Source organism: Myotis lucifugus, unplaced genomic scaffold (genome assembly GCF_000147115.1).
Source record: "Myotis lucifugus unplaced genomic scaffold, Myoluc2.0 scaffold_94, whole genome shotgun sequence".
Classification (NCBI taxonomy): Eukaryota; Metazoa; Chordata; class Mammalia; order Chiroptera; family Vespertilionidae; genus Myotis; species Myotis lucifugus.
In genome coordinates, this window is record NW_005871142.1 from 924,285 (window position 1) to 944,322 (window position 20,038).

At 59.2% G+C, this 20,038-nt stretch overlaps 1 protein-coding gene across 3 annotated transcripts in view; it reads right to left on the bottom strand.

The window, feature by feature from the left end:
* The window catches only part of KLHL29 (kelch like family member 29), a 225,665-nt gene that overhangs the window by 8,118 nt on the left and 197,509 nt on the right, over positions 1–20,038 (bottom strand). For all 3 annotated transcript variants that reach the window (XM_023756459.1, XM_023756460.1, XM_006091709.3), the window contains 5 exons: positions 10,819–10,957; positions 3,631–3,833; positions 2,171–2,430; positions 443–641; positions 112–294 (listed from right to left, as the gene is read on the bottom strand). In XM_023756459.1, coding sequence (XP_023612227.1) covers positions 112–294; positions 443–641; positions 2,171–2,430; positions 3,631–3,833; positions 10,819–10,957 — 984 coding nt within the window. The remainder of the gene's footprint in view (positions 1–111; positions 295–442; positions 642–2,170; positions 2,431–3,630; positions 3,834–10,818; positions 10,958–20,038) is intronic.

The following is a 20,038-nucleotide window of genomic DNA, read 5'->3' on the forward strand; positions in this document are numbered from 1 at the left end:
GTGAGGAGGGCCCGCGCCAGGCAGCCCCGCTCAGCTCAGGAGGAGGCTTTGCCCTCGGAGTCGGAGGCCCTGGGAAGCCCACGCCCATCCCCAGCCGCCCGAGGGCCTCACCTGAGAGGTAGATGTTGTCCCCGGCACTCACTACACTGAAGAACTCGCGGTCGTAGAAAGGCAGTGAGGCCAAGGGGTACCACTTGTTGTTCTGTGGGTTCCAGCAGGTGACGGCCACCAGTGAGCGCTGAGTCATCCCCACCATCTGACGGCCCCCAACCAAGACGATGACTTCAGCCACACCTGCCGGGACACCGACGGACACACTTGGGACCCTCCCCCGCCACCTCCCACCCTCGCAGCATCTGCACCCAGGGCCTCTCTGGGGGACCACCCGGAGTCAGGCCCACCCCAGGACACCTGCAGGGCTGGGGGCACGTCCCCCCAATACCTGCGGAGAGGCGGGGCCGGGTTCGGGGCGTCTGCATCTCCTGGCGGGCGTGGGGGAGCATGTGGTAGCGCTTGGCCTCGTTGACCAGGTCCCGACACGCTTCCGACGACTTGATCAGCTCCTCGTTGTCAACCACGTTGAGCAGGTAGCTGGGGTGGATGAAGGGGAGGCGCACCACCGCCAGGAGCTCCGCTGCGTACTGGGGCCAGGGGACATGGGGTCTGCTCAGACCGTGCAGCGGGCCAGCCCTGCGCGTGTGCTGAGACTGCACGCCGGGGTGGTTCAGTCTGTGTCTGGCTGGGAGGACAGCCCCTCGCTCACCCCGCCTCGGCAGAGAGAGAAGGCAGCCCCCAGCCCTGGCCGGTGTGGCTCAGTGGATAGAGCGCCGGCCTGTGAACTGAAAGGTCCCGGGTTCGATTCCGGTCAAGGGCATGGACTTCGGTTGCAGGCTTGATCCCTGGCCCTGGTCGGGCCTCATGTGGGAGGCAACCGATCGATGTGTCTCTCTCACGTCAATGTTTTTCTCTCTGTCCCTCCCCCTTCCTTCCACTCTCTCTAAGAATCACTGGAAAAATATCCTTGGGTGAGAACAACAACAACAAAAAGGCAGCTCCCAGCAGCTGGGGGGCGACGAGAGGAAGGAACCGGGTTGGGGGGGGGGGTCTGGCTGACGGCAGCTGAGCCTGGGGAAGACCGTCCATCTGTCTCGCAGCACCTCGCTCCCACCTCCACCCCAGCACGGGCCTCTGCTCCAGGCCAGGCTGCGGGAGCCGAGATGGACGGCCCGGCCCTCGGAGAGGTGTGCATGGGGCAGGCACCCAGCAGCAGGTGGGAGGGCCCAGGGAAGCTGGTGGCCATCAGCTTTGGAAAGGAGATGATGACTGACAAGCTTGCAAATCACAACCGTCAGAACCTGCGTCTCCCCAACACCAACAGACAAACCCCTTTAGGGCGTCCCATGGCCTCAGCCTGGCGCCTGGACCTGCCACTGTGGGGAGGCTGCAGGGTGGGAATGAATCTGGAGGAGACTGGAGGCAGGACCCCTCAGGGGTGACTAGGCATCCTGGAGGCTAGGGAGGCCTTGGTGGGGGAGAGAGGGAGGGAGGAGGCACAGGGACGCCATGTGTGAGCAGGTGGCTGTGGCACCTGTGCAGCTACACTGGCTCCCAGGGGTCCTCCCATGTGGGAGCTGAGGCAGCTCCATTCTGAGGGGCCTCCAGCGGCGCTTTCGGGCCCCGAGATCCTGCTGGGATGTGCTTGGTGTCCTGGGACTCAGGCGCCCTGGGACCCTGCCCCCTTTCCTCCTGCCTGGCCCTGGCCCTGACTGCTCCAGCTGCCCACTCCCAGGGCCTCGCTTCCTGGGTCCCGTGTGCGGTGGTTGCCCTCCACCTTCCCAGGAACCAGAGCATGGGCGGTCCTCCTGCTGGTCTGAGCTCAGGGGGGCGCCGGGTGCCCTGGCTCGGGCACACTTCTCCCCGAAGGGCCCTGACGTCCCCCGGATCCCGTGGTCTCTTGGTCAGCTTGGGTCTCCTGCCAGTGGAATGCCAGCCCTGGCGAACCAGGGGCCTGATTCTGCATCTCTCACTCCTCCCTTCGCCCGTCTGCTGCCCCGGAGCAGTTCCAGCCTCCCTGTCGCCGGCCCCACGGGCAGCCCGGCCCCCTCTACCTTCCTGCCTCCTTGCCCAGGTGCCTGAGCGGGGCTGCGCTGGAAGGAGGGGCAGGCCTCACCTGGGCGCGGGACGCAGGGTCCTTCTTGATCCACTTGATGACGGTCTCGTACACCAGCTCCTCGGCCTTGGTGTTGAGGCTGTCGTTGGAGATGTAGGCGATGAAGTCGTCCTTGGCGATGCCGAGAATCTCCTCCTGGGCCGCCACCTCGGGGAAGATCTGCAGCGCGAAGGCCTTGGCCATGTGGTAGAGCTCGCTGCACTGCATGGCCTCCGCCATGGCCAGCACCCCCAGGCAATTGCTGGCCGTCAGCTGCTTCTCTGGGGACGAGAACACGTGACCACTGACCATGGGGCCCTGGATGGGAGCTACCTGTGTCCGCTGCCTGTCCCTCTGGGTCCTTCTCTGAGCCCATGGCCAGGGTCCCCATGAGCCCACTTCCTGTGTCCATGTCCGGGGTTCCCCTCTGCCCCGCCTCCCGCTGACTGTCCCAGGCCCTCCCTCTGCTCCTGCGGGTCCCAGCAGAGGACTGTGAGGTGCGGAGCTTCCTCACTGCCTGTGGGCCACGGGGCAGGGGGTGGGGTCACACTAGAGGCCCATGGTGTCTCCCATCAGTGTGAAGGGCGTGCCTGGGTCACACACTCCTACTTCAGAGTCATGGGAGCAGTAACACCCCATCTATGCCACCCACCATCGCCCACGGGCCTCAGTCCACCCCGCCGACCTGCAGGCCTGGGCTCAGCCTGGTCACTACCCCGAGACCCCACTAACGGTTATTCTAGCCTAGAAATGTCTGGGTCCCAGGACGCCCGTACTTTCGGGAGCCTAACTCTGAGGCAGTGGTTCCTGGCCCTTCTAGATTGCTCTATCCCCCTCCCTGCACCCCCCCATGGCCTCCTGTCCCTAAGCTCAGCCCCTAGTTCTCTGGCTGCACTCGACGCTCAGGCCACGGATTCTGGTGACTCAACCCTACCCCACCCTCACCCTGCTCTCCCCGAAGCCGGGCAGCTCCAAGCCGTAGAATAAGTGTGTTCTCCGGCTGGGGGTCCCTGACACTCAGATCCCCAGCCCGGACAGCAGGTCTGCGTGTCCAAGGGACGGCCCACATAGACCTGTGTGGCCACCTGGTGTGGTGCAGGTATTCCACGCGGTAGAGGGATATAAAGTGTGTGGCTCCTTGTTCCGCGTTTAGAGGCCAGGGCTGGGAGGCCAGGGCCCAGGCTCCCCATGAACGAACCATCACATGACCCCCGTGGCCCCATTTGTCCTCACAAAGCTTCCTGGGCCTGGGAGAGCAATGCAGAGGTGCCCTCTGTCCATGCTGGTGAGCAAAGGCCTTTGCATACAGGTACCCGAATTATCATCTTAAAACCGCACCTGCAGGGGGTGCACACACAGCCCTCCCCCCCAAACCCTTGCTGTTTTGAATTTCCTCCCACCACCCCTATTTCCCCAGGTGCCTAAAAGGCACGAGGAGGGGGAACAACCAAGGACTTCCGCCCCCGGCGCTCCCGGCTCACCCAGGAAGGACACGCAAACTCTGCAGAAGGTGTGGAACTGGAACTTGCTGGCCGCCTCCAGCAGCGTCTTGGCGTTGGCCGAGTCGATGACCAGGGAGCCCGTGTACACGAACTCCAGCAGCAGCTCCAGGACGTCCGCCTGCAGGTCGGACAGGACCAGCTCCAGCTTCTCCCGGCCGCTCTGGCTGCCGTCTTGCACCGACCTAGGCACAGAGACCAGGTGTCCTTACCTGCCGCCCGCGGCCTGGGCCGCTCCTCACAGGGCTAGGGCTCCCTGCATGCCTCGGTCACGCCCTTCACTTTAGGGACACGGCAAGGACACGCCTGAACCTAACGACCTCACGCGGGATCTGAAAGAGAAGAGTCTGACCAGAGACGCCCAAAAAAGAACAGAAAGCCCTGCTTATCACTACTCGGCATGTCCATGCAAAAAAAAGATGCAAATCAAAAAGCATGAGCGGAGGATGGGGACGAGGACCAGGACTGGCCGCAAAGGGAAACAATACGGTTCGGCCCCGCTGCTGGCCCGGCGTCGCCGCCAACACGGCCAGCAGGCCCCGGGCCTGGGACCCGTCTGCCTCCGACGGGAGATTCTCCGGCGTGACCGAGGCTCCCCACGGGCTGCGCTCACAGCCCCTCCGGAGACGTCCTTGAACACCCCGAGACTGAGGGCCCCCAGCTGCCCCGGACACTGACTCCAACCCCACCTCTTTCCAAAAGCATATTGTTTCCTTTTAGGCACGAGGAGGAAGCCCTTCATGACATTGCTTTGAAACTGAGGACGAGACGAGACAGACGGACAGAATGGTTAGAGCTGGGAGGAGGGGAGGGGGGAACAACCAAGGACTTCCGCCACAGACAGCCAGCAGCCATGACCTGGGACCTGGCCCGGGGCGGGGCCCTCCTGCCACATGGAACACGGGGTCAGAGGTCAGAGTGGCCTGCGTGTAGAGTGTGCATCGGGCTTGTGAACTGGGGGGAGCAGGGGAGGGACACAAATATATAAATATGTTTATATCTGGTGTCTACAGGAATACAAAAAAACCATTGCAAAGGCTCCTAAGGCCTGGCGGCCGCACCCTAAAGCTGGACCTGGAAGGAAACAGATAAGATGAAGCAAAAGTCACAGCAGTACAGGAAGAAAGACACCGGAGCAGCGAGTCAGGAGGCAGGTTTCTCAGAGGCGATCGATCGGCTTGGCACCCGTCTCAGCCCCCCTGGCCAGCCCCACCTCTCACCGAGCCTAGTTCTGCCCGGGCTGGCTTCAGCCACGGTCCTGGGAAATGACCTACCCCCCTGCCCCGACTCCTGAGGCGGCCAGGGGCCAAGATCTCCTGCCTGGTCCCCTGGGTGCCTTGTGGCTGGCAGTAGGGTATGGAGTGTCCAGCAAGCGAGCAGGCTGGCCCCAGAGAGGCCACCTCCTGTTAGCAGGGAGCTCGGGGACCTGGGTGCCGCGGCGCTGTCACTGACGGGCACAGCCTTGACCTCTCTGGCCCTCAGGCTCCTCTTCTGCAAAACAAGAGGCTGAACTGGGTGAGGTCTAGAGTCCCATGGGGAACACCCTTCCCGCGAGACCGCTCTACCCGCAGTGCCTGAAATGCCTGCGTCAGAGAACTCTCTCTGGGTGGGCGCTGGCCACCCAGGGCCATGAAAGCACAGATATGGCCTGGCAGGGCAGGGGCAGCTGCTACCTGCTGCCTGAGCAAGTGTCCATCCCCACAGAATGGCTCACCCACAGGGGCCTGCAGCCCCGGCAACTGAGAGGGGAAGGTGTGCTACACAGAGTCTGAGCAGAGCCCTTTCTCAAACCCACAGGTATATGGTGTGTGCAATTTCAAAAGTGACAACCACCTAGCCTTCTGCTGTGGGGATGGATGTCCATGCCGGTGTGGCGTGGTTAAGTATAAAAATAGTTCCTTATGTGATCGCTCGAAACCACAGAAATCCTGCACACCCCAGGTCATCTGGTCAACCTCTAAGTCTTTGCTGCCTCTGCCTTCATTCCTACACGCACCTGTCTGGCCTGTCCTCCTCATGCCCTTGGTGCTCACGGAGGTGACCCTGGGCCACAGCCAGGGCCAGGCCGACGAGGCCACAGTAGGGCTGCTCCCTTCTCCCAAGGCCCCAGCCATTGTGTCTCGTCCTCTGGCCAGCCCTCCTGCCTATGAGTCCTCAGCGGAGGAGCTCAAACTCAGTGACCTGCTGAGGTGGGACTTCAGGATGCACACGTGCGCACACACACACCTATGTACACGCATATGCACGCACTGAAATGCATGTGACATGTGGTCCTGAGAACCCCAAGATCACCTGTGAGGAGGCGTGTTGAGCAGATGGAAGGTCAGTGGAGTCTGTGGCTGCAAGTGAGCGATGGGTGTAATGGGACCAGCAGGCTTCCCTCGTGGGGAGATCCTGGTCTTGCCCAGAGTCTGAGCCTGGGAGGGGGCTGGGACCAGGTGGTGCCTGCATGGCTGGGGAGCACAGGGATTGCATGGAGGCACACGGATGTCCACCATCACAGGTGCTGTCCAGGATTGGAGAGCACCACTGTCCCTACGGCCTACAGCTGTGGCTCTGCTCTTCCAGGCACCCGGTGGGGGGCACCCCTGGAGAAGAGGGGGCCACTGGGCAAAGGATCTTTGGGGAGTGGCTGGAGGCCCCTGGGACCCGATGCCAGACACGGGCATTCCACTCAGCCGCAGAGGAATATTTGGACTTTGGCAGCTCACCAGGCCCTGGCCCACCCACGGTGACTTGGGGATGGCCTGGCTCGCCTCATCCTGCCAGCCTCTGAGATGTGTGAGTCCCTCCTTTTGTTATCTGGTTTTCCAGACACACCTGTCTATTCCACCAGGAAAGAGGCAGACTGCCACCCACAAACGCCCTGCTTCACCGGGAAGGAGAGGAGAGGTGTCCGGCTTGGCTAGTGCGTTGAAGTCTAGCGGGTGCCCTATGTCCAGGATCTGTGCCACTCGGGTCCTGTCAGCTTCCCCTGGGGAGGGAGACGGACGGGAAGCCCAGAGCCTGTGCACGGGGCTTGTGAAATCAACCTGTCGATCCACTTTCATTCCATAGGAGCAGAGACCATAGAGTTCAAGGTGTCGCTGCGCTGTGGTTGGGAGGCAGAGCGCCAGGTCTCTGTCCTATTGGTGTGATGAGGAGGCATCTCTTCCCCCAGGCTGCGCACTTCCTCCCTCTGGACCCGGGGGGCGTGTTGGGAAGTGCTGGCAGGGAGGGTGGCACCGCTGCCGTCTCCAAAGATGAACGGTCCCCTGTCCTCTCTAAGGGGGCCTGCAGCCCGTGGGGCCAGTGAGTGCAGCGGGCTCCAGCCCTCCCTGAGAGCTCCTCGCAGCCGGGAGCAGGCGAGGGAACCGCTCCTCCAGGGCCCGCTCCCCGGGGTGGGAAGTGGCTCTGGACTTGGGAGGCTGCAACCCCAGCACCCGACTAGGTGTGTTCTGCTCAAAAGATCCTCCTTCCTCCCCCAAGCCTGGGGCGCTCCTCCACTGAATCCGCTGGGTTTTCCCTCTGGCCTGGATACAGGCCAGGCGTGCTTGTTACGCAGCCCTGGCCTTCACATTCTCCAAAGACAAAGCCACAGCTCCTTTTCCTGCAGGGCGGTCACCCCGGACTGTCACGGGGACTCGGAGGGGCTACAGAGGGATGCTGAGGCCGGGCCAGAGGCTCAGCACAGGCTCCGAGCTTCCCGGCGGCCTCGTGTGCTCTTCCTCACAAGGCCTCACTCCAGAGGACTCAGCCCCCTCGCAGGGGCGGAGGGAGTGCCTGTGACTCAGGTACCTGTCCCAGGTGGGTGTGTCTACCTGGGGAAGATCCTGTGGCCAGTTACAAGTGTTTCTAATAGATGTGCGCGCGCACACACACACGCACTCACTCACATGTACTCCGCATCCCTATTTCTTCCATGCCTACCCACAGTGCCAGCCCTGATATTCCACTGTCCTTCCTCACAGATTAGCATGAGCTTTGGAGTCAGACCTCTACTTGAATCCCAGGTCTATCGGCTACACAACTTCCCTGGGCCTCAGTTTCTGCATCTGTAAAATGGGGACACGCACGGCACCTGCTTCTCAGGTTAGTGGGAGGGTTTCCAGGATGACATGCGGCACCTCGACAGGCCTCCTGTGGGCTGGTCTTGCCCTCATCTGAGGAAGAAGACGATTATGGAACTAAATAAGGGGAGGCCAGGGGAAAGGAGCTGCAGCAGCCTCACCAAAGGTCTGCACATGTGAAGGAAGAACATGTGGACCAAGTGGAGGTCGGCCTGGAGCCTGGGCCTGGAGGATAAGGGCTCCGGGCAGCTGAGCGGAAGGGGAACTGGCCGCTGGTCGGAGAGGCTGCTCTGAGGCCCGCCCTCCGCCTCCCCGTCTGAACAGCATCTTCACAAACGCAAGTCTGACCATGACACCCCCAGGCCGGAAACACAGCCCTGTGATCTGGCTCCTGCCCCCTCGCCCCTGCAGAGGCCTCATCCCCTCCACGCTCACCTGGCACTTGGCATCGCAGCTGCAGTGTCACCTGCTGTCCTGGGCCTCACACTCGCTCCTCTCCCGTTGGCCCCGCTGTCTGCCTGGCCAATCCCATTCTTGGTTCAAAACCCACGCAGATGCCCCTCCCCGAGAATGAGCACCAGGCTGCGAGCCTCTGCACCTCCCCGTCTGCGGCACCTGCTCTGGGCTGCTCTACAGTGTCTCCCCGCCAGACCCTGGGCTCCCGGACGGCACAGCCCATCTTGTCTAGGGTTTCGTGTGTGACCTGGCACCCAGGATCGGCCCTGCTGGTGCGCTGAGCGGAGAGCAGGGAGTGACTGGGCGTCCCTACGTCTTTCCTGTGGCTCCTGGGGAGGTGTCCGCCCTGGGGCTGGAGCGGGGAACATGTCGCCCGCCATGGTGACCTGTGCCCATAGTGAGGACAGGGAAGTCACATTTAAAATGGCTACAAATGAACATTTCGATCTTCAAGCGCAGGGGCTCCTTTGGACTCGGCTTCGGCCTCCCCTCCTCCCCGAGGGGCTTTCCTGTCTCCCCAGACCTCAGGACTCTCTGGGCTCCATCCACCTGACCTCCCTTCCTCCGTGACCTTGACCTTCTCACGTCTAGTGCTTGTACTTGGGAAGCCCTCCAGGCTGGCCCTGCTCACCCCCTTGCCGTCACCTGGGATGTCAGGGCTGGAAAGAAGCCCGGACATCATTGGAACCAACCTCTTCCTTTACAGATGAGACAACCCAATGCCTGCGAGAGAGGCTGTGATGTGCCTGGGGTCACAGGGCAAGTGGCAGAGTCAGGTGTAGCACCCAGGTCTCCTAGCTCCCATGGAGGTGCCCTCTCTCCTCCAGTGTCTGCCTCTTGGCTCCCAAGTTCTCCCACCTTCAGGTGGGCAGCCCCTCCCCACTGCTCCTCACAGCTCCTCCAAGTCCAGGTCCTAGCCCAGGAGTCAGGGCCTGTCTGCCCATCCCATCCCACGTCACACCCCCTCTCTGGGAAGGTCATCTCCCCCTCCTCAATGCTCATGACTCTCTCTGTTCTCAACTTTTCATTCCAGCCAACCCATCCCTTGCCTAGAACATTCTAGAACATTCTTTGCAGTCCGGAACATTCCAGGCAACCCATCCCTTGCCTGGAATGTTCTTCCTCCTTCTTTTTGGCCTGTCCCAGAAGCCTTCACTACTTTGAGTTTCCACCTAAGCGTGTCTTCTCTGCTGTGTGCAAGAGTAAGGTCTGCAGGTAAGGTCTCTGAACACAGTCAAAGGGCTCCTGTGTTCCTCTTGCCCACATCCTTCTAGCCCAGGGCTGGGCCATCGCTCAGTGCCAACCTGCCCCTGCAGCCTGCCCCTCTGTGTTCTCCAGCTGGTCTGGAGCAGGACCAAGGGCCTAGGATGCCACATCTGCAATTCAGCAGCCAGGTGCCATCACTGCTCGTTCTAGAATTTGCCGAAAGTAGAAGCACAAAGACCTCCCTTGGCCTGGAGAAGCCACTGGACATGCCCCTTTACCCCAGCTCATGCCCCTGACCCCTGTGCTCAGACAGAGAGAACCCAGGCAGCGGGGGCGGGAGACCCAAGCTGCCCACGAGGCTGGAAGTCACCAAGAGCCTGCACGGCTGGGGCCCGCGCGGCCGGGCAGGGCTTTGCACACCGGGCAGCTCAGCTCTGAGTGAAAGGACACAACGGATTGGAAAGGAGATGCCAGCCAGTGTGCCATCCTGAAACAAAACACAGTCGCTCTGGGATTAGTTGGCAAGTCCAAACACAGCATTGGGAAGCAAGCAGAGGTCCTGTCCTCCCACTCTGAGCACAGTCCCGGCTCAGCGTCCGCCCCGGAGGCTGCAAGGCAAAAGGAGCAGCGGCATTAATCTGCTGATGGGTGAGAGAGAGGAGTGTGACCCTGGGCTGCCCCCCGCTGCTCTCCCTCACTAAGGAGCTAGAAGGTGGCCCCTGACTTCTTTGCAAGGGTATGAAGCAGACAAATTAAAAAATCAACGTCATGGAAAAAGAACAAGATGCTCATGCACCATGAAGACTCGTTCAGGTAGAAATAGCCGGGGCAGAGGGCAGGCGGGGAGGGAGCCAACGCTGAGAGAGACCGTGTTTAGGACACACCTGGTCTGGGCTCAGTGTGCCAGTATCAGGACGGGCAGCACGAACCAGGCTTTGGCTACAAGCCTCTTCTCCCCGACTTGGGCTGCAGAAAAGCGGCCCCCTGGGTGCCTCGTGCTCCTCAGCGGGGGCGGGGCTGGTCGATGTGCTTTTCTGGCATTAAGTTCACCATCGACAGCAGTGACGATGGTGCTGGGTACCCGTGCTGGCCGGGGGGGGAGGGGGGGGCAGTGTGCAGTGGTCCCTTAACGTGGGGTCTACAGTCCTCCTAATCTCAGGGCGGGCTTGTGAGCCACTGAGAACTCGAGCTCCTCGGGGCGGGGCAGGGGTGTGGTCTACTGCTGGCGGAGGCCCCTGGTGACCAGCACAGCTGAGTGGGGCGGGCTGGGGGCCGTGGCTGCTCTGAGGCTGCGTGTGAGAGGGTGCTGGGGAGGGGGAGGGGGAGGGGAGGAGAGATGGCTACTGGCTCTGTGACAGGGAGTCACACTTCAGGAACCTGCAAGAGAGGGGAGGAGAAAAGCGACACAAAAGCGTCCTACAAAGGAACAGACCCGACCACAGCTGGAAGGAAGGCAAACCTTTGAATCAGGTCCTTGAAATACAAGCTGCAGGAAGCTAGAACATTTTGGTGGACTTCAAACTCTCTGCCTTCAACAACAATTTTCAGGTCTGTAAAGGCTTTCGCTCTGCGCTGCTGGTTCAACTCCTTCAACATTTCTGCAGAACAGAGAAGACAGACAGGGCCAGGTTCCCATTAAGAGTTTTTTTTTTTTTTCTTTCTTTCAAATTTTAAATTAAAAAAAAAATTATTTTTCCAAGAAGTAGAGAAACAGGAAAATACTTGATACTGTTTCTTGGCAAGACTGGCTCAACACTGACAGTCAGAAGTCACAAACATAATGCATAGACAAGCGGCAACCGGAGAGGCCACAGGACCCGGGGATCACAACTTTCAAAAGCAAAAAAACAAAACAAAACAAAACAAAAAAACAAATACAAAAAAAATAAAAAAAATAAAAATCAAACCCAGAAACTGAAAGTCCGGGGAAGAGAGTCCCGCAGTGACAGTTGGGAACATAGAGAATACGTTATCACAGACAGTTAGGAACTGCGTATCGCTACGCAACAAGGCCTCCAAATGCCAATGAGTGCCGATGTGCTTGGGACCAAGTAAAGCATGGCATTGCGATGTAGGATGGGCTGGTATGGTTCAAAGGAATAGAAACCACAACACCTGCAAAAACAGCGTCCCTTGTTAGACACTCGGCCGTGGCTGGGAGAGCTTCTTGGGGGGGAGGGGAGCGTGAAGGGAAGGGTGGAGGGGGGACCCGGGGAGCAGGCCAGGGGCCGAGACCCTCTGTACCTTCTCCCACCTCCGGGGCCCTTCAGCACGGGAAAGCCTGGCTGGCAGCCCCAGCGGGGCCTGCCCACCCTGACGCACACCTACCTTTGCCTGGCACAGAGAGTGCCCCAGGCCCATGGGCTCTGAACCTGGGGGACGGTCAGAGCTTCTCCCAGACCCACATCCAGGCTCGGAAGGGGGAAGGAGGAGAGGCTGGCCACCACCTGCTGACTTTCTATAAACGCTTTCATTTGCCAAAGTTAGGGCCTTTGGATGACCGGTGTTCCCACAAGCCTCGCCGTGCCCGCCTGTCCCTGCAGCCCTGGACAGAGCCGGCCCTTAGCATTGCTGGCAGCTGGACAGCAGGGGCCCCGATTCTGGGTCCAGAATGACGTAGACTGGTGTCAGGCAGGTTATGTCCTTTGGCAGGGGAATGGGAGAAGGCGGTCTGCGAAACTGAGCCCTGGCCGCTAAGCCGCTCCCAGCAGCACAGACCTCCAGGTCCAGGCGGAGCCCGGGCCGGCACTCAGGAGTTACCCGCCGGTGCGCCCTGCGCCAGTCTGGCTCGTCATCTGTCCACACGGGCGGCGCTGGCTGCTGCCAAGATGCCCCGCTGAGCCCAGCGCTGCCTCTGACAGCTGAATGCCCCCGGAGAAGCCCCCGCGCGCCCTGAGCCTCTGGTTCTCCATCTGTGAAAGGGGGGTGCAGGCTCCACTCTATTCCCAGAACCTGGTGAAGATCAGATACTCAAGGGCCCGGGGGCTCGAGGTCAGGCAGGCTCTTCTCTTGGGAGGCCACTCTGGCCTCTGGCGGCCGAAGACCACGGGACCCGGGGAGCACACCCACCCGGGGGGGGGGGGGGGGTCCGAGGTGTGGGGCAATGGCAAGTCACTGCCCCCCTCCCCCATCCCCACATCCACCAGGCTGGAGTCGCAGTGGGCCGCCTGCAGGGGGCGCTGCTGAGGCTCTGGAAGGCTGCTCGCAGGTGTGCCCAGACCAGCAGCAGGACACCAAGCGCGAAGCGAGGGGTGAAGGGCAGGGAGGTGCTGGGGGCAGATACAGGGGGACGGGCCCTGGGAGGGATGGGGATGCGATGGGTGGGCAGGCAGGGCCAGATCTCACGAGGCTTTTGAGGGGACTGAGGTTTAACCTCTGGGCACAGGGAGCCGCCAGGGAGCCGCCAGGGAGCCGCCAGGGAGCCATGCAGGGAGTGACAGGTTAGACCTGGGCTCCAGACACATCACGCTGGCAGCCCCGTTAGAGGCAGGACAGGGAGGGACAGCTGGAGGCAAGAAGCTGGGCCTCAGAGTCAGGCCTGGGAGAACCTGAACTCCGCCCCCCATCGGCTGCGTGACCTGAGGAAAGGGAATCGACACCCCTATTAGCTGCTGACGCGGAGAAATGCCTAAGGAATACGCGGCAGACTCATTGTTATTGTTGATGGTGGCGAAGGCTCCATAATCCAAGTGAGGACTGACAGAGGCCTGAACTAGAACAGTCACAGGAGGACAGAGCAAGCCCAGCACGGAGGCTGCGGATGCTGTGGATGCTGTGGCCCTCAGAGATGGAGGGGGCGGGCGGGGGGAGGCGTGAGGACCACTTCCATGTTTCTGGAGGGACATCGGGAAGGGAGGGGATGATGAGTTTACTAGTAGCTTTGGGGTCAGGGTTAGGGCCTGTGGGACACGGGGGTTGGAGCGTGCAGGAGGCAGAGGCTGGGCCTCGGCTGGAGGCAAGGCTGTGGGCACTGTGGTGTGAGCAGGTGGCCTGGGCGTGGAGAGCCCGCTCAGGGAGACTGCAGGGTCAGGCTGGGTTAAGGCTGACTGGCTATGCTCACACATCAGCCTTCAAAAGCGCCACCAACTGAATTCACTCCCACACCCTGAGCCGGGTGGGCGATGCCACCGTTGGAGTGGAGCAGTGTGGGGGGAGAGCTCTGGGCTGGAATTCCAAAGACCTGGACGCTGTTCTCATCCCAATGTCGCCACTAATTGGCTGTGTGACCCTGGGCACGTTGCCCCAGCTTTCGGCCTCCGTTCCCTCGAGCACCGAGGGGACCTGCTCCGTTGCCCCCCGTTGTCACACTGCCGTGAGTGACAGATGCAGCCGCACACGCCTGCTGAGTCCACCTGCTCAGGGAGCTGGGAAACACGGCCACACTCAGACGGCCGCTCCCTCTGGGCCCCAGGCATCCTGATTGCTCGGGAAGATTTTACTCCTAAACCGAGGTCCCAGCCCCAGCAGCAATGCCTCCTCCTGGGGAATTCCGGGAGGATCCGGAAGGTGCTTAGAGATCCAGGTCATTGTCACGGCAGCGCTGTCTACTCCCACGACGCAGAGACCTGGGTTGAATCGCTGGATGACTCAGTTTCAGAAGGATTTTTCAATTTGTGAAAGTGCTCACCAGGGGGTTCCTTCTCACAGCAGGGCCCCACGTACATCTAAGTGCTGATCAGCCGTTATGTGCTCACGGCCCCGGCCCAGCGCCCAGTGGAGAGGCGGCATTCTGGGGCAGCTCGACCTGGGATCTACAGGAGGAAGCCAGCGCCAGCTCTGGGCACAAGCTGCCCTCCCGCCCACCCCCTGTCTCGATAAAAGACAACCCCTTAATGTCTGAGGGGCTTGGGGGACTGGGCTCCTGGACGCCTCCCAGCCCCATGCCCAGGTGGGGTGGTCTGCAGGCCTGGGCAGAGGCTGGCCGGCGCTGGGGCATCGGAGTGTACTCTGCCAGCACCCAGCACCCAGCACCCAGCACCTGTAGAATCCGCTGCCCCACCTGTGGGATGGGATGTGCTCCACACAGCAATCCGGCCGTCAGCGCTGCTTAAATACCCCGACCCCCACCCCAGCCCTCCACTCCAGGGCGGGCCCTTCCCTCCCCACTGAAGCCTCCTCCAGGCAGGACCCCCTCCAGGCTTCACTCATCTCCCTGCCCCTCTTCTGGCTAATTACCACGTGTTCTTCAACACCCCTTAAGGTACTATTCCGTCCCCTTGTCCCCAGGCTTCCCTAGCACCCCATGCTTGCCTTTAGGCAGTGGTTCTCAACCTTCTGGCCCTTTAAATACAGTTCCTCATGTTGTGACCCAACCATAAAATTATTTTCATTGCTACTTCATAACTGTAATTTGCTACTGTTATGAATCGTCATGTAAATATCTGATATGCAGGATGGTCTTAGGCGACCCCTGTGAAAGGGTCGTTCGACCGCCAAAGGGGTCGCGACCCACAGGTTGAGAACCGCTGCTTCAGAGCATACTATGTGCCTCCTACACGTCATGGTATTTTCTTTATATTTTTATCTTCAACACACAGCACAGGGTCTGGCATATATATATGGTGTACGCGGCAGATTGCAAAAATTCCTTGCAGCCCCTCCAGTAAGGGGTGGAGCCCATCTCCACACCCTGTGAATTCTGACTGGCCCCGTGCCTTGTTTCCGACCATAGACTATGTGCGTGGGTGCGAGCCATGGCCTCACAGGGCTTTGCTTGCTTTTGCTCATTCTCTCGGGACCCCTGCCGCCACCACCGTCTGAACAAGTGTGGGCTGGGCTGCTGGGGGCAGAGAGACCTTGTGGAGCGAGATGAGCCAGCCCGCCCACCGCCCAGCATCAGCAGAGCCCAACCCCAACTGCAAACCAGATCATCACCCAAATAGGCGGTGATTGCTTCAAGCCACTAAATCTTGGAGCTGACCGTTATGCACAAGAACCAGCTGCATGGAAAGTGCGAATAACTGGACTCCCGCGCCCGGAGAGCGCTCTCTGGGCCAGTTCTCCTTTGCCAGTTCAATGTGAAGCTAGTTATGATTATTTTTTTTAAATTGTGATACATTTTACCATCTTAACCACTTTTGTGTGTGCATGCAGTTCAGTCGTGTTCCGTACATTTCCACTGTTGTGCAATCCATTTCCAGAAGTATTTTTATCTTGCAAAACGGAAACTCTGTACCTATCAACCCTCCCCTGCCACCCATCCTCCTCTCGCCCCAGTCGCGGGCAGCCACCATTCTATCCTGTCTCTATGAATTAGACTCCTCTGGGCGCCTCATCACATATGTGGGATCGTACAATATTTGTCTTTTTGGAACTGGCTTATGTCACTGAGCATAATGTCCTCAAGGCTCACCCATGTTGCAGCCTCTATCAAAAGTTCCTTTTTAAAGCTGAATATTATTACACTGCATGTATGTAACACACTTTATTATCCGCCCATCTGCTTTTGGCTAATTCTTAACAGCAGTCACGGACATCTCTGCATACCCCATCTAGAGCCGTTGTAAGCGGGTAGGGTAGACTGGCTCCGCGGACCCAGCAGCTAGAGGCATCGGAGGGAAAGGGGACCTGGGGAGGGTCGGCCTGGGCTGGAAGCTTTGTTTAGAGGCAAGTGAGGCCACAAACTGCACCGATGAAGGTGCAGCCAAACTTCTGCATATTTTTCTCCAAACGACACAAGTGATTTGTCAGAGACTAATGGGTTCTTTGCAGCGGGCTGGAAGGGCTGTCGGAGGTGGTAATAAAGAGGAAGCGATGTCAAATATTAAAAGGCAACGCATTCCAGTGGCTTCGCGGCAGAGAAGTCCATTAAATCAGAACCCCGAGAAAGGTTGTGCGGCCAAACAATTTTTTTTCGGAGCTCAAGTAGGAACCCAGCGAGGTGATAAATGCTCCCGATTCCATTGGTACTTATGACACATAGTTGATAAAAGACCTGAAAAAATTATAAACTCAGAGCAGTTGTGAGATATACTGAGAAAGCCCAGCAAGGACTGTGTCACGCGTGCCCGGGGGATAATTCATCGGGAAGCGGAGGAGCTCGACGCGTGCAGACACCGTGTGGACAAATGGTGGCTTTGCACAAACACAGCCTCCTGCGGCTGCTGCTCAGTGGGGGGAGCACTCAGAGAGAGCAGAGAGAGCAGACAAGCCCCAAGCCGAACGCCTCCTCCTCTTCCTCCTCCTCCTCCTCCTCCTCCACCAGCTGATTAGATCACACACAGCTCGCCTCCTCCTTCTCTGCACTGGACTCAGAATGGACCTGGAGGGCCAGCCGGGCTCCAGCTTCCAGGTAAGATGGACTCTAACGGCCTGAGGACCTCGCATCCAGCCCGGGCGGGGGGAGGGGGGGGAGTGTCCCTACAGGGACGTCACACCAGCCCGAGCACCACGCGGGCAGACCCTCCCAGGAAATGGGTCCTGAGGAAGGGCTTCCGGAGAAGACTCAGACTTCCTGCCGGTCCACAGTTTTACTGAGGAGACCTTCTGGTTGTCCTATTGTCCAAATGGAAATTCCTGCCGTTTATCTGAACGGGAGCAAAAGCCCTAATAGTCACCACCCCTCACCAGCCGGCCTTTTCCCTGTTGTCCAGCACCAGACCCATTTCTTTTGCTGTTGTTGTTAATCTCCACCCAAGGATATTTTCCCATTATTTTTAGAGAGTGGAAGGGAGGGGGAGAGACAGAGAGAAACATCCATGTGAGAGAGACACGTTGATTGGTTGCCTCCTGCACGTGCCCCGACTAGGGCTGGGGATTGAGCCTGCAATCAAGGTACGTGCCCTTGACCAGAATCAAACCTTGGACCTTTCAGTCCTCGGGCTAAAGCTCTATCCATTGAGCCAAAATGGCCAGGGCAACAAGACCTATTTCTTAAGCAGTGAAATTTGGCACCAGAGGCCCTTTCTGTCCCTGCAGCCCCTGGCCCAGGGCGGCACTGGTGGGCGCTTGAGCTGTGTCTCCTGGTGGAACGGGAGAGCACCTCCCAGGTGGGGCATCCTCACCTCCTCCAAGAGGATATAAACGTCATTTAAGATTTTCCTTAAAAATATGTGGACCCCTCACAAAACCAACAGAAACATCACCTTCTCTCTCCCTGGGTTTGTGCTCCTGTCTCTTAGACCCAAGGACTGACCAGAGGCAGCTGCCAGCCTGGGCTTGTTGGGGTTGGGATGACTTGGATTCCCAGATCCAGTCACAGCATCGCCATGATGCCCCTGTGACCTTGAGCAGGGCTCTCTTCTTACCCAGAGGCCCACCCAGCCAAGGAACACCTGGTCTCGTTTTCCTACACTCCTCGCCATCGGCACTGAGAGCCTCCTGTGACCTGCTGCCACGTTTGTTCACAGCTTCATCTTCTAGTCACTCCCCACCCCTCCCTCAAAGCCCTAAGTTCATACCCAGGGTCTTCTAGTCCTTCACGTTGGTAGTTTCTTTTTCTGTCCCTCCGCCCAAGTCTTCCCCAACACATCTCTTAGGGCCCACCCCTCCCTTAAACCTCAGCTTAAGTGCTATCCTACAAGAGCCCTTACTGAGTTCCTGGCCTCAGACCTCACCTGTGGTCCCACAAGATCTTTTGTTGATGCTTCAAGTACAGTTGGTATCTCTGGCTGCTATTTCTAGAGGGATGTCTGTTTGCCTCCTTTCGAGGCTGTCACCTCCTGGTGGGCTTGTCTCTCTGGCCTCCTGAGCACCTGGCATCATGTGTTGCACAAAAAGTTCCCTTCTGATTAGAATTCAGGGTGGGTTGCAGACCAGATGCAGACATGTTCTTTGTGGGTGAAGAATAACTTCCCCAAAAGATGATCTAACAGAGCCACCTGTAGTGTCACAGTTGTGTGAGTTAGATGGAAAGAATGCAAAAATCATGCCCCACCCCCCTTACTTCAGGAGACACCAGTGGGATCAATGGCGATGATCTCACAACTTGTATGCCAATCTATGGCTGCTGAAGGATCATTAAGTTCACTGTCTAGGTCCTCGCTGGGAAGGGATTTACCTATTCCTCAGCTCCAGTGGCTTTGAAGAGCCCTGAATGGTCGTCCTGGGAAAGGCTGGCCACCTCCACAGCTCTGTTGAGCACAGGTGCAGCCCTCAGCCCTCAGGGGGCGGGGGGCAGGACTATGAAGAATAGGAGCCTTCAGGTGCAGTGGCCAGAAAGAGGTGGTTCTCTCACTCTCCAGGTGCCCAGCTGCCTGAATGGTAAGATTTGTCCAAGCACAAGCCAATAACTGGTTACCTTCACTGACAGCTCTTGCTCTGTGGGGGCAGAGTAGGAATCAAAGAGAATGGTCTTTTGCGTGGGGAGAACGGGGGAAGGCAGAGGGCAGAGAGTTAGGACCCCAGCAGCAGCTCAGGGAGCCTGGCCAGAGGGCGGTCACTGCAGAGGTGGGGGCTGACCCTTGGCTGATGAGGGAAGGCTGCTGGGCACACCCCGAGGCTGCAGTTGGAGGGATGTGCCCTGGTTAGGTTGACACTAGCAGCGGTTAGTCCTTCCTGTCCCCAGGAAAGAAGCTTCCACCTGGCTCCTTGCCCTACTTAGAGGATGGAGGTCCAGGGGGTGATGGGAATATCCTGAGCAGGAGGGGATGAACATTTCATGGGAGTCAGGGCTAGGAGATTTTGGGAGAAGGTCAGAACTTGGGAGAGTTGGGTGAGAAGGGAGGTGAAGACCAGTGTGCAGAGAGCTCTGCAGGGAGCTGGGGTTCTAGGGTGACATCTGGAGCTGGGGAGGCTGATGTTCGGTGAACTAAACATCTAAGTGAGTGAAGTCAGGATCCTAAGAGCTCTGTGGGGACCAGAAGCCTAAAGGTGGGTGTCAGAAGGGCCAGGAGGGAGGCCAAGTCAGATGGGCTGGGAGCAGCTGGGGGAAGAGGGGTTTTGGAGGGAAGGCAGCCCCACAGTCACTCTGTGATGTAAGTGACCCCTCCAGGGGCTAGAACTGGGCCTCAGGACCAGGGGAGGATGAGACTCGTGTCTGGCCCCAGGGGGTGAATCTGATGCCCGAGGTTGGGGGTGGGGGGAGCTCACTCCTCCACTCCTCCCTCTGGGTTCTCACTGCCCTGTGCCTCTGTGAAGCTGTGTTCTGCCAACAGTACACTTACAAATATTCTTCTTTCCATGGGAGGGTGGGCCCTTGGAAGATGGTGGGTGGTTCTTGGCTGGAGGGACTAGAGTCAAGAAGCCAGGAGAGAGTTGGGTGGGGGGAGGGACACACACACACACACACACACACACACACACACACACACACACACACACACGCACACACACGTTCAGCACCTTGGAGAGCTCTGAGTGCCCAGGTGACTGGGCAGAAAGCAAGATGGACTCTAGAGAAGTTAGAGGTTCGGGGTGCCCTGCAGAGGCGTCTGAGTCCACAGCTGAACGGAGCTGGGGGGTGGACATCCTCTCTCAGAGGCAGGCTCTGAGACCCCAGGTTCTGGGAACTAGAGGCAGCGTGTGTCTGTCTGGCCCATTCGTTTACGCATTAAACGGCCTTTGTCTCCTGTGTGCTGGGCCCCGGGTGGGGTTCTGGGGACACGTGAGTGGAGATGTTTGCAGAACCGAGGAATTCATGGTTTGATGGGGGACACACTGTTGGTGGCACTGAATGAGGAGAGTTTTACTGGGCAAGCACTGGGCAGAGGCGTGCGGGGCGGGGGGGGGGGATAAGGTGG